This window comes from Scardinius erythrophthalmus (assembly GCF_964197995.2).
Source record: "Scardinius erythrophthalmus genome assembly, chromosome: 1".
NCBI classification, from domain to species: domain Eukaryota; kingdom Metazoa; phylum Chordata; class Actinopteri; order Cypriniformes; family Leuciscidae; genus Scardinius; species Scardinius erythrophthalmus.
In genome coordinates this window covers 12,720,401-12,734,772 of record NC_138221.1, presented here as the reverse complement: position 1 = coordinate 12,734,772, position 14,372 = coordinate 12,720,401, and the positions used below count along the sequence as shown (strand labels likewise).

The following is a 14,372-nucleotide window of genomic DNA, read 5'->3' as shown; positions in this document are numbered from 1 at the left end:
CACACACCGACACACAGCTTTTCCAAGGTTGGATTTGGCCAGGCTCTAACTATAAACAGGAGTCTCGTCTCAAAACATCAAGATAACAAGTTCTTTCTCTCAAATGGAAAGTAAGTCTTTAACTGAGAAATGGTCCCTTAAACTATAGACTTCAATGACCCCTATATGTTTTAACACGTTGAAGACCTTTCTCAAACACAAAACATTTCCATATTTAATTTCTTGAAGCCGAGTTAAATACGCAAGCACTGATACTGCATTCAAATATCAAATACAGACATTAGAGAATACATGAAAAGAAAATTTCAGTAATCACACTGGTAACTTCTATAACAAAGTAAAATCCTCACAGAAGTCATTCAACTTATTTGATATTTAGAAGGAAAAAATATTGATGAATACCTTGATTATAATCACTCATTACATATACACTGAAGCAGCAGTGTTTTGCTGTTTTTCCTCAGTTTTTGAAAGGAGGAAAATCATGTAAGGAGTAATAGGGTTGAGTGAAACATGTAGGACACAGATAAATATAATAAAATAGTTAATTTAAATCTAGTTAAAGCTGCGGTCACTCTACACTTTGAGCTTGTGAAGTTTCTACAGACACTGCAACGGTCGTGAAATGACGTCACATTCTGCGGCAGCTTTTTTACAGACAGAAGTTCAACATATAACAAATAATAATAATAATAATAATAAAAATAAACAACCCACTCCACTTGAATGCTGAACGTTTGTGTTATTTCTCACAGGGTTATTCACTTGAGCTTGTGTTTCTGGTGTCCCACTTTCACATGTGCATGAATGGAAGTCTATGAAGGAAAAGTCTAGCGTGAACGGCCATTAATAATTCAAAACGTTTTTAGTAAAATAAATATCAATCTCAAAATATGGCAGTATTGTATATTTTTATGTTAATATCATGTTAGATAATTGTAATTTATCAAATATATTTAATAGTTTTTGCTAAGGGACTGTTCGTTTTTTATTTAAGGGGCCACCGGAGGAGTTTTGAGATCTGTAATCAAAAAATACATGACCCTCTCTTCGCCAGCAATAAATTTTTCTATGACCCTCCAAAATGATTGTGAAAAAAAGCATGACCCTCCCCGATAATTTATTGATTAGCCTACTTCTGTACTGGTTTGCGCTTGGCAAAGATGTTCAGATAGCCATTGTTTTTTTTTTACAACCATAAACTCTTGCTTTCTCATCTTACTAGGGCTGTAACGATAGACCAAACCTACGATTCGGTTGGTATCACGATTTTTGAAAAAAATCATGTTTTCGGTGTGACGCGTTCAACATGTGGGTGGCGCTGCCAATAAAGCATCTAAAAGCTGTCACAAAGAACCAGCAAAAGTAATGATTATGAATATGTCAAATATAGCAAGGAGACATTTTAATTGTTTAATTAATAAACAAGTGTTTTCTTTGTCGACTGCAAAGATGAAGTTGACGATGCGTCGTGATCTTCGCAGAACGCGCCAGAGAGAAATGCACATTTCATACGGATTACATAGGAGAGCAGTCTGTTTTAAAACAGTTCTGTTTAAAAGTAGACATTTCAAGCTTTCTATATATTTCTCAGGTCTGTGAGGCAAGTAGCCTACCTTACGCTGAGTTTTGGTTCATTTATGAGACGAGAGTCCAGTTAACTCGCCGGCGCCTCCGTGTCATGATTATCTATTTTCTACTATATTATTTATTAAATCCAGGCAATTGGTTGATGAAACATTGATTCAAATTAAGATACAATTAATAAAAAAACGAAATTCACTTTAAAGGCTTTGTGCTTTGTGTTTGAGGTCTGTGTGATTTTTTTAAAGTCGCTTTCAGAGCAGTCATGTCCGTAATGGAGAACTGGAAGAAGTCATGTCACGCCCTTAACATTGTTTTTTTTTTTCTTTTTTCACATAAATGCGAACACGAAAAATAAAATAAACGAATATTTTATGTTCTGTGGAGGCTGACCCTTCTTCATCCGGTGGGTATATATCTTTTGGTTTGCGCAGTGTAATTCATAGAATTACTAAAAAATATTTTGCCACCTAAAAGTTAAAGATTTGTTGTGTCACGTCAAATGTGTATTTCCCTCATATTAAATATAAAACGCATGTCTAGACTGATATTTTTCTAATGTCTTGACTCCTTTATTAAGGGAGTATGGATATATTAACAGACGTTTCAATATTAAATGCATTTTCTGAGAATTTATATTTCAAGTTTTGACTGCAAAGGTCACGTCCATAACGCTGGAATTGCCCAATTTTAACGAATTTATCCTCAACTAGTTTTTTGGTGTAGGTCTACGTATTTTATTATGTTAACTTAAATAATACTTATAGTAATTTAAAGATGTGGTAGCCCTACATCTTACACATCACACTCCACTGTTATGGTGGAAATTTCAGTAGATTTACTCACTAACATTATTGTGGAAACAACATTAGGATGGAAATTTATATATGGTAGGCTAGTATCGCACAACAGCGCACATTCTATTAGCTGCAGTTCTGACACCGAGTCGCGGAACATGTCACTGTGTTGCGACACCTCCAGTAGCGACTGACAGATTAATCGAACACCTATAGCCTACTGACGTAATTGTGGCACAAAATCATAAATAAATAGCCTAATATTGTGATATTTAAAAGATCAATTAAATTAATTAAAGTGCATTAATATCTTTTCTGTATTTGATTGGTATGTGCCATTGAATGTTTTGTAATACCAGTGCTACTTTATGTTGTTTAACTCGCACAGTCACAAACTGCCCATTCTAGGAAAGACACAAAATAAATCTATCATGGGTCACTACGAATAGGGTATTAACAGTCGCGTCCGTTACTGTAAACCTTTATTTTTGTGTGATGCTGCACAGACGCACGCCAGTAGGTGTCAGAATAAGTGAGTGTAACACTGGCCAGTGCAAGATTCTCATCTGTGGCTTTTATATTTTAAGTCCTTCCAAAAAGTGTAAAAAAATTCATTATTAAAAATCATTTGTTTGTTAGGCTATGTATCTGAAAAAGAGTAGACCGAGCTACTAGCAATATTCTTTATTTATACAAGTGCAAAAAAGTGCTCAGTGCATTTTAAAATTTCAACAAATGTTTGGTTGCTCAGGACCTTCCTCAGTAGCCTACCTTTAATATTTCAAAAATAATTTTATGGAATTATTCAATAAATAAAATATTTTTTTGTTGTACAAATTAACTATGTGCATATGTTACATAATCTACATTATACTCCGGTAGACAGCTGCAGGTGTCACTACTGGAGGTGCCACAACATAAAGAGACATGCATAACAATTTGCTTTATGCTGTCAAAAAATATGATTTATAACATCGCTAAGTTAATGTGTAGCCTACAAAATTCAGTTTTGTAAGTTGGGGTCCCCCAAGGCTCTATACTTGGTCCGATCTTGTTCACACTTTATATTAATGACCTGCCAGAGGCATGTAAAAATGTTGATGTCCAGATGTATGCAGATGATGCTGTAATCTTTACACATGATAAGAACTACTCAGAGATAGCATCCACACTTACATCAGCAATGGCTCACATTGATGACTGGCTCACTAGGTCGTGTCTCTACTTAAACACCAAAAAAACAGTCTGTATGGTGTTCACCAAAAAATGTATGAAGGTGTCACATTCTAATGTGTTCCTTAGAGGACAGGAGCTTGATGTTGTCAATGAATTTAAGTATTTAGGAGTAATATATGACTCCACCTTAACATTCAAATATCATGTAAAAAAGGTGGCAAATAAAGTTAAAATCAGTTTGCAGAATTTTAAACAAGTCAGGCCATTTCTTAACACCAAAGCAGCCAAGTTGTTCTTATATACTATGATTTTTTTCACATATCGAGTATTGTTTTATAAATTGGTCATTAACTAGCGTATCGAGCCTAAAACCTATTGAATCTCTATTCAAGAAAGCCATTAAAACTTTTGATAAAAAGGCTTTGTCATTTCACCATTGCGATATTTTAGAGAAATATAAATTTTTAAGTTTTGACAATTTCAAACGTTTCAAGTACATTTGTCTAGTTTATAAGGTGTTAAATAATCTTGCTCCACCTCCACTGCATGCCTTCTTTCAAAGGCTTGCAAGCGGAGGTAGTACACGGGCCTCTATAAAAGGGGACTGTATGATACCATTTAGACGTACCACCTTTGGACAAAATGTATTATCAATAATAGGTGGTAAATTTTGGAATAGCTTGCCCCTTGTGATACGTGAGTGTCCTTCATTCACCTCCTTTAAAACTCAATTAAAACAGTGGCTCTTAGATAATCAGACATGTACTCACTTTTAACTGTAATATTAATCATTAGTATTGGTCACTATTAGTCATACATTTTCACTGTTAATGTAGTATAGTGGTGAATGTATAATGTCATTGTTATTATGAATTTTTGTCTTGTTGTTTGTATTGTTGATGTATATTTTTATTTATGTGTATTGTTGTCATAGTGAATGAATGTTGTATGATTGTTGGTTATTTTTTTGTTAGTTTTTATGTTACTGGCCTAGGGACTGCAGATGAAAAATAGTATCTCTTTACTAATTCTGGCATATTTACATGGTGTATTTTCATACAACAATGTACATGAATATGCATGGTCCCTATTAAATAAACTATAAAAAATATATAAAAAAATACGCTACATAATTCGATACAATTATTTTTGAAATATTAAAGCCACAGATGAGAATCTTGCGCTGGCTAGTGTTACACTCACTTATACTGACACTTACTGGCATGCGTCTGTGCAGCATCACGCAAAAATAAAGGTTTACAGTAATGGACGCAACTGTTAATACCTTATTTGTAGTGACCCATGATAGATTTATTTCGTGTCTTTCCTAGAATGGGCAGTTTGTGACTTTGCGAGATAAACAACATAGAGTAGCACTGGTATTACAAAACATTCAGTGGCACATCAAATACAGACGTGACACAAATAACACGTTTGAAAAAATATTAATGCACTTTAATTCGTTTAATTGATCTTTTAAATATCACAAAATTAGGCTATTTATTTATGATTTTGTGCCACAATTACGTCAGTAGGCTATAGGTGTTCGATTAATCTGTCAGTCGCTACTGGAGCTGTCGCAACACAGTGACATGTTCCGCGACTCGGTGTCAGTCAGGTGTCATGTCAGTGTGTCGCGAGAGCGTGTCGCGAGTGTGTCGCGATGTCAGTGACACATGCCACTATCCACCACTGGCACATGCCAATAATGTCAGTGACACATGCCACTATCCACTGGCACATGCCAATGAAGACCGGATGTGCCAATACGCATAGTGACATGTGCCATTGGCTTCTGTGCGTCAGATGCCATGTCACTTAATGTTAAACCTGCTACTGTTCTGACATGATGCAGTTTTTCTGAGCGCGTACAGAAGTGCGCGCACACTGTCAAACAGCGCCAAACTGGATTTGTGTTGGGTCAGACCCATCTGATATAGATGGGGGGCTGACACCGCGAAAGCAACATGGAGCTACATGTAAAAGATATGCAGCAAACAAACCACTTTAAAATGTTGCTGTTTTCATGAATATAAAAGTTGGGTGACCCTCCCCCTAGACTAAAAAAAGTTGGATGACCCTCCCCTCAACAAAGAATAAAAAGACATGACCCTCCCCTATTTTCCTCCGGTGGTTTTTCCATAAATACAGAACGGTCCCTAAAGAAACATGGGATTCGTGCCTACAATGTTTTAAAAATAATAATTGGAAGATAAATTTACCTAATTTATGGAAAGTTTCAAGGACATATAATCAATTTATAAAAGGCATCAAATTATCATAATATTTTATAGCAGTTGTCTACTTTCTACTATTACATTAGGGTTCAATTTCATGTCCTTTCACATTATATTTCTCTCTTTTAATTATGTTAATGTACTGAAAATGAAATGTAATATATATTTTTTCTTTCATGTCAGACCTGATGGAAGAGAGCGAGGAGAGAGAAGAACTGAGTGAAGTGGAGGAGGAACATCATGTCAAACCTGGAAAAAAACCTTTGAGTCGCTCAGAGACTAAAAATACATTTTTAAAGAAAAGAAGAGCCAAGAAATCTTTCACCTGCACTCAGTGTGGAAACAGTTTATCAAGCAAACAAATTTTTGAGCATCACATGAGGATCCACACCGGAGAAAAGCCGTTCACATGTCATCAGTGTGGGAAGAGTTTCACAATCAAACATGATCTTGATGTTCACATGAGAGTTCATACAGGAGAGAAGCCGTATAAGTGTGATCAATGTGGGAAAGATTTCAGTCAATTTTCACACCATAAATTACACATGAGGATCCACACCGGAGAGAAGCCGTTCATGTGTGATCAGTGTGAAAAGAGATTCTCAAACAAACAAAGTCTTAAGATTCACATGAGGATCCACACCGGAGTGAAGCCGTACACATGTGATCAATGCGGTAAAACATTTGTCTGTGCATCACACCTGAAGACACACCTGATAGTTCATACAAAGGAGAAGCCGCATTCATGTTCTGTGTGTGGAAAGAGTTTTTCACTGCTGCATACTTTACATGACCATCAGAAAATCCACACTGGTGTGAGAGAGTACATGTGCTTTGAGTGTGAGAAGACTTTTATTAGAGCGGACAGTTTAAAACTGCACCAGAGAATTCACACTGGAGAAAAACCTTACAAGTGTTCACACTGTGACAAGAGATTCAGTCAGTCAGCAAATCTGAAAAAACATGAGAGGATTCACACTGGAGAAAAACCTTACAAGTGTTCACACTGTGACAAGAGATTCATTCAGTTGGCAGATAAAAAACGACACGAGAGGATCCACACTGGAGAGAAACCATTCCCTTGTGATCAGTGTGGGAAGAGTTTCTCAAACAAAAACAGTCTTAATCTTCACATGAGGTTCCACACCGGAGAGAAGCCATTCATGTGTGATCAGTGTGAAAAGAGATTCTCAAACAAACAAACTCTTAATCTTCACATGAGAGTTCACACTGGAGAGAAGCCGTTCTCATGTGATCAATGCGGCAAAACATTTGCCTGTGCATCAAACCTGAAGACACACCTGACAGTTCATACGAAGGAGAAGCCGCATTCATGTTCTGAGTGTGGAAAGAGTTTTTCACTGCTGCATACTTTACATGACCATCAGAAAATTCATACTGGTGTGAGAGAGTACATGTGCTTTGAGTGTGAGAAGACTTTTACTAGAGCGGACAGTTTAAGACAGCACCAGAGAATTCACACTGGAGAAAAACCTTACAAGTGTTCACACTGTGACAAGAGATTCAGTCACTCATCATCTCTGAAAAGTCATGAGAGGATCCACACTGGAGAGAAGCCGCACACGTGTGATCAGTGTGGAAAGAGTTTTTCATGGCTGCAAACTTTACATGCACATGAGAAAATTCACAGTGGTGTGAGAGAGTACATGTGCTTTGAGTGTGAGAAGACTTTTACTAGAGCGGACGGTTTAAGACAGCACCAGAGAATTCACACTGGAGAAAAACCTTACAAGTGTTCACACTGTGACAAGAGATTCAGTCACTCAACAACTTTGAAAACACACGAGATGAACCACACTGGAGAGAAGCCGTACACGTGTGATCAGTGTGGGAAGAGTTTCACTATTAAAACTCGCCTGAAGCGACACATGAAGATCCATGCAGTGGAGAAACCACATCACCGCAGTCTGAGATCACGGTATGGGTAGGGCACGACATTGATATAATATTAAATAATATTTCATATGTAAAAAGCATCAAAATAGATTCATAACAAATATTATTTGTTATTGGATTATTATCTTATTGGACTGGTACAACATGAATAAATACATAATTACCATGTTTACAGAACAGGACATGTTTTACTGGTTGTATGTACACTACAGTATACAAAACTATAAATAAAGAGCAAGTCTACAGAACAGGACATGTTTAAAACAATCAAAATAAAAAAAAAAAAACAAGTAAAAAGAAAATGTCATGATAAACAGGGCCCATCAACAACCGTGTAACCTTTAGACGGCAATTTGCACTTTCCCCGGCAACTCACAGGTAGAGGTTTGGCCGTATGGAAGGGGCTGTTTACACCTGGACACTTCATGCGTTTTCTGTGATGGGATAGCTATCCGATCGTGAAAAGACCAGGTGTAAGTGCCCTCCGAGACATATTCGAGGCAGATTTGAATCCGATCGCACTCAAACTACTTCAGGAGGAGGTCTGCGCCGTATTCCAGGCGAAACTGGACAAGTGTAAATGCATCTGGTTGTTGACCGCGATTAGCTTTGGAGCGAGAAGCAACTCTAGAGTCATATTGAGAGAAACAAAGCGTCTCCCCTGTGTCTCCTCTTTCCACTATTGACAGAAGTGAGAGGAAGAGGATCAGGCTTGACTTTTTACTGCGCCGAGTCGAAGTACTTCCAAATGTGCTATTACGCCATACTTTATAGTTATCCTTTTTAACCCACTTAGAAAAGCGCCACGTTTTATTTTGTGTCACCATACTTGGTCGTATAACTACTCGTGTAACTGTTTATAAATAGGGAAAACGTTGATGTGTTTGGTCACTTCTAAATTCATTGCTGCTAGATACCATTGAATATACTGGGGTAAGCTAAGTGCGATCAAAGTGTCACCGCGCGCTAGAGCGATTAAGTGCATGCACTGAGATGAGAGAGGTATGCATCAACTCGTCTTAGATAAGGGAACATAGTTTAATATGAAAAAAACGGTAGAGTATCCCTTTAAAGGATGTTTCAGAATGTTATGGGTTTTTTTAAGACTGCAGATCTATTGTGATCGCTACTGACTATATGGCACTGTTACTTTTGTATATTTAGAACGATTGTAACTAAATATATGTCGCCAGAACTATTAACCCAATACAAACACTAAACATTGGTTTTACAACAGTAGCCAAATCAAACACAAATCCATGTTTTAGCATGCCTGTAGATAAACAAGCATGTAGAAACAATAGTCGAGTCAAGTATATTTGTATAGCGCTTTTCACAATACAGATTGTATCAAAGCAGCTTCACAGTATTAAATTAAAATAATACAACAAGGTTTGTTTCTAGTGGAATTTATTGATTGATAAAATAAAATATTCCCAACTGAGCTAGCCAAAGGCAACAAAACAATACATACAAGCTATAATCAAAGAATAATTTACACTGATCACATAAACGACAACAACCACAAACATTCCAAGTTCGCTGCGCTGGTGATATTAAACAGAAGTTTGTGTTTGTCGGTTAAGTATGAATTAGCATTTAACAAACTGGTTTGTGGAGTCAAACAGCGTTGTCCTTCATTTACTTTCTTGCTACAAAGTACAATTAACAATGCGAACTATTACAGGAAAACACATCAACGAAAAAAACATACTTACAGTTGGAACTGCTCCATCTTTCAGTACAGGCCGTTTGCGAATCCTGCATTGAACTCGCGTAGATTGAGGAAGCTTTCCTCCGGAAAATGTGCAGCACAGAGAGCGACATTTGGATTTGGCAATCTGGGTGAAAATAACAGCGTTTCGACGGCATAGCGGCAACGACACTCTACTACCACAACAACTCTTTTCCAAAGCAACATAAAATGGCCTCGCCCCCTTTATTTATTGTGTTCCCAGCGGAGGGGTTTAATCAAGGACTTTCAAGTCCATCACACTTTTTCCAGCACTTAATTCAGTTTTAATGTTATTTTTAATGTGATGACCAAAACCATGATTTGTTCATGCTTCAAAGATTGTCCGCATTTGTAAAACTAAACACTTTAAAAAATGTAGGAAAACTTATACTTGGCAAACCAACATATTTATTTAAAAATGTACTATAAACAGTAGATGGCGGCAGAGGACCGCTTATTAACTTTTAAGCCATTTCCACTCCATAACAGTTTTTTTTCTAGGACTTCCACTAACGACTATTTTTGTATCGATTAATCTATTGATTACTTTAGTAAAAATCTGTATTCAAACATAAAATAAAACTAAAATAACAGTAAAAATTTTTAATAACAATAATAAGTCTGAGAAAGTCAGCATGTTCTGAATGTCCATATGTCCACATGTTCAGCACAGCTAGATGGAAAAATAAACAGCGGACTTCAGTAGTGAAACTCCAAATGAAATCCAAATTTCTATGAAATCCTTTTTTAAAGCAAAAGTAAAATAGGGCTGCAGCTATCGATTATTTTAGTAATTGAGTATTTTGCCAATTATTCCACCGATAATGTGATAATGTGGTAATGAAGATAGATCAAAGTGAAACAACAGCCTTTAAAATACAAATATATAATAACAAGCAATAATTGGTTCAAATAAAGTATCAAAATAAATAATCATTTGGGTTTTATTGAACAACACTGTTAGGTTACATGATCAAGGTCACTATTTTTTTTAACATGTGATTAGCCTTAGTACTTGAAATTATGGCGTCAGCTATCGATTCTTTTTGTAATCGATTAATCTAGCACTTTATCGATCGATTAATCGAGTAATCGGATAAAACAAATTGTGTGTTTTTAAACAACCATAACAAATAATGCATAACGAAAATTATATGGCTGTAAAATGATCAAGCATTTGGCTTTTATTTCTCAAAAAAAAAAAAAAAAAAACAGAGGTATTTATTCCAACTCCAACATTTGGCTCCAAAACTAAGCCTAGGCCTATTTATTGTAATTTTTACCCATTTAGTGTTTATAAGTGTCAGTGCCAACAATTAACAATACAGTTAAGTCAACTTTATACTGTAAAACATGTATAACATGTAAAACTATGAATACAAACTTAAATAGTAAAGGCCATTTGGCCTTAGTTTTGTCTTCTTAATACAACATTACAAAAAAAGGATTGCACCTTCTGCAAATTACCCACCGGAGAACAAAAATAAATGAAATGAATATAAAATATCAAGCCAAACAGGTACACAATGTATACAATTAATAAAAAAAATAAGTGTAGCTTTGAAAAGGGGAATGTTTTATTGCAAATATGCATTTTGTTAAATAGAAAAAGAACAGCATTTTGTTTTTCACTTAGGCTAGTTGAAGTATATTAGCACGTTTTGTAGTATTATATTTTTTTTGTCAATTGAAAATGTTCTATGCTCAATTACTCCGGTAGCCGATTATGTCTTCCCCAAAAGTACGAGTGGATTTGGAGAAGCAGGCTGGTGGAGAGTTTCATTTTTGTTGTTGTCTGTAACTATTTGGCAGACGTGACATAGCCTACAAACAAGGTCTCGCAAAGACTGCAATACAATATTTGTTCCTCCATCATTCACGTCCCGGTGTATACAGTGAATTCATGCTGAAATTATTGTTGCGTGGCTACATAAAAGTTTAAGCATATGTGATGCATTTGTCACCGGGTGAAAACCTGGCAAATCCAAAAAGATTCCTCATTGGTTCTAAATCTGGCTCTGTTGAGTGTTGGCCATTACGAGCGCCAGCTGAAGCAAATCAGCTGCGCTTCATTGAAGCATGTGCTCAGGAAAAGGAGCATAAAAAGGGAGTGTTTGAGCAGTGTGAGAGGACGGGTAGGCAGCAGTGTGTGTTCTGACAGTGGCGGTGCAATAGGAAGGCTGAAGGTTTAATGCCGGATCGGAGTTCTACTGTGAGATTCCCCGAGGCATGCTCACTTAGTGAGTTTTTCTGAAGAAACCACGAACAGCCACGCAATGAAGTAAGTGAGAGAGGAAACCACTGCAGGATATTGAGTGACTCACCGAGGAAAAGTTAAGTGCACCCTTCCATTTATTATCCGTTGAGAAAACCACATTTGAAGATTGACCATCACCAGTGTGCAACTAACCTTTGTTTGCGGGCAGTGTGTGTGATCTTGTTGACAGAACAAAGTGTAGTAACTGGAACAGCTGGGAGGATCGCTGATGTGTTCATGCTGATCTTCTGAAAGCATTATTCCTCGAGTCATCCACCCTACAGAGAGAAGAGAAACGAGTCGATTAATCACTGTGGAGATGAAGTGAGTTTTTGCAGTGTCTGAAAGAGTGAAGTGTACACGTGTGAAGATTTACAAGAGTGATTTATGCACAAGTGTGGTGAGATCAAACGACTGTGATTCCTCTGAAACTTTGATGGATGAATATTGACTTATGACTGTGAAGATTTCTTCAAATTGATCTGTCTAAAGCTGTGTCCAGGTTCCCACTCGAGTGTACTGGGTGGAGGGAAAGAGCTCAACGCACCCCGAGTACCACACTCCACGAGCATTGTCTCTCACGTCCACGAAAGTCCAGTCTCACGAACTCTCCTAACGACGCCGCTCTGCTGCGCACGGAACGAGAGCAAAGGCGGGTAACTTACCACAGTCCTGTCTCACTTGTTATTATCTGAGCACCGTCACTGTCTGTCCCTCAGAAGAGGTGAGGAAGCTGCTGTCATTCGATCGGCTGTTCCAGGAACACGTCTCCAAGCCGAGTCTGAGCACCGTCACTGTCTGTCCCTCCGAAGAGGTGAGGAAGCTGCTGTCATTCGATCGGCTGTTCCAGGAACACGTCTCCAAGCCGAGTCTGAGCATCGTCACTGTCTGTCCCTCCGAAGAGGTGAGGAAGTTGCTGTCATTCGATCGGCTGTTCCACGAACACGTCCACAAGCCGAGTCTGAGCACCGTCACTGTCTGTCCCTCAGAAGAGGTGAGGAAGCTGCTGTCATTCGATCGGCTGTTCCATGAACACGTCCACAAGCCGAGTCTGAGCACCGTCACTTTCTGTCCCTCAGAAGAGGTGAGGAAGCTCCTGCCATTCGATCGGCTGTTCTATGAACACGTCCACAAGCCGAGTCTGAGCACCGTCACTGTCTGTCCCTCCGAAGAGGTGAGGAAGTTGCTGCCATTCGATAGGCTGTTCCATGAACACGTCCCCAAGCCGAGTCTGAGCCCCGTCAACTGTCTGTCCCTCCGAAGAGGTGAGGAAGTTGCTGTCATTCGATCGGCTGCCCTAAGAACATCTTCACGAGCCGAATACTTACCTGCTCTGTCTGTGTGGGAAAGCTGAAGGTGAGAAGAAGCCTCTGTCCGTCCTATAAGCACATTCTGACGAGTCGGGGAAACGAGAAGAAATTACTGTCTGTCCCACAAGCACTTTTATGACGAGTCGAAAAGACAAGAAGAAGCCATTGTCCCACCTACGAGCCAGAGAGAAGAGGAATATCCTCTTCCCAAACCAGGTTCCAGCCCCGAACATTCTCAGCACTGTTTTTGTTTTAAATTAATAAAAACCTACCTTTAAAAGTCATTCTGTTGTCCGCCTCTTGGTGTCCTCTGGTGTCTGCTCCTCCGGAGTGTGGTAATCGTCCCTCGGCCCTAACATCGGTTACACATTGCCGCAATTGGTCTGACTGGCGCGTGAGAGAGACGAGGGTGCGTGTGTGTGTGTGTGTGTGTGTGTGTGTGAAGGGGTTCTTTTTTTAGGCTATACTCTCTTGCAATTGAACGTGAATACATTTATTACTTAAAGGGTACATAACATGCACAGTTTCACCTAATCTCATGTTAATCTTGAGTACCTATAGAGTAGTAGTGCATCCTTAATATCTCCAAAAAGTGTTTAGTTTTATTATATTTATAAAAGAAAAATACAGCTTTCCGATTCTCTCCGGAAAAAGCCGAGCTCCTGGAGGCGGAGCTATAGAGTCAAGCGGTAGTGCTTGATTTCCAGCAAAAGACAGAAATCTGATCCAGTTGTACTTACATGAATGGGGTCTTTTATCACTGGGACCGCTCCACGTTTTAATAGCAAACGATTTGGAAATCCAGCGTCGACCTGAGCCTTGTTAATAAAACATTCGTCACTGAAATGACCATAACACATAACCGCACTTCCTACACTCCGTTGCTGCCCCGGAAAAACAAACTGCATCCACTGTTCCTGTAACGCTGGGTTCTTTGGGAAGCTGAACATGGTAAGCTTTCACTCACATCCAAATACACACTTTTTTGGAGACATTCTTGAACAAATCCTATGCAGCGCTGCCGATGATTTCCTGTTGAAGCGCGTTGATGTGCGCGGTCTCGCCCTCCTCTGGTCGACGTGTACGCGGGCGAGCTTTTCCGAGAGAAATGCTCATATAAGGAGTTCCACTCTGATCTACGTCATTAGATCCACAATCGAAAAAAAAAACAGCCGAAACTTGTACCAACCCGGAAGTAAGATTTTTGGCACAGAAATTCTCCGTTATTCGTCCAATTTTTTTTTTTTAAACTTTGCCCATGTTTAGCATGAGAATCCATCTCTTTAACAGTGTAAACAACTCTGAATACATGAAACACCATTGTACCCCCCCCTTTAAAAACATCAAAGCTAAACATCA

General features: G+C 38.3%; 1 protein-coding gene across 1 annotated transcript in view; it reads left to right on the top strand.

Moving 5' to 3' along the window:
• LOC308692821 (uncharacterized protein) overlaps nucleotides 1–14,372 on the top strand; it is a 69,157-nt gene that overhangs the window by 4,036 nt on the left and 50,749 nt on the right. Inside the window, exon 3 of the mRNA XM_081369226.1 lies at nucleotides 5,978–7,733. Coding sequence (XP_081225352.1) covers nucleotides 5,978–7,733 — 1,756 coding nt within the window. The remainder of the gene's footprint in view (nucleotides 1–5,977; nucleotides 7,734–14,372) is intronic.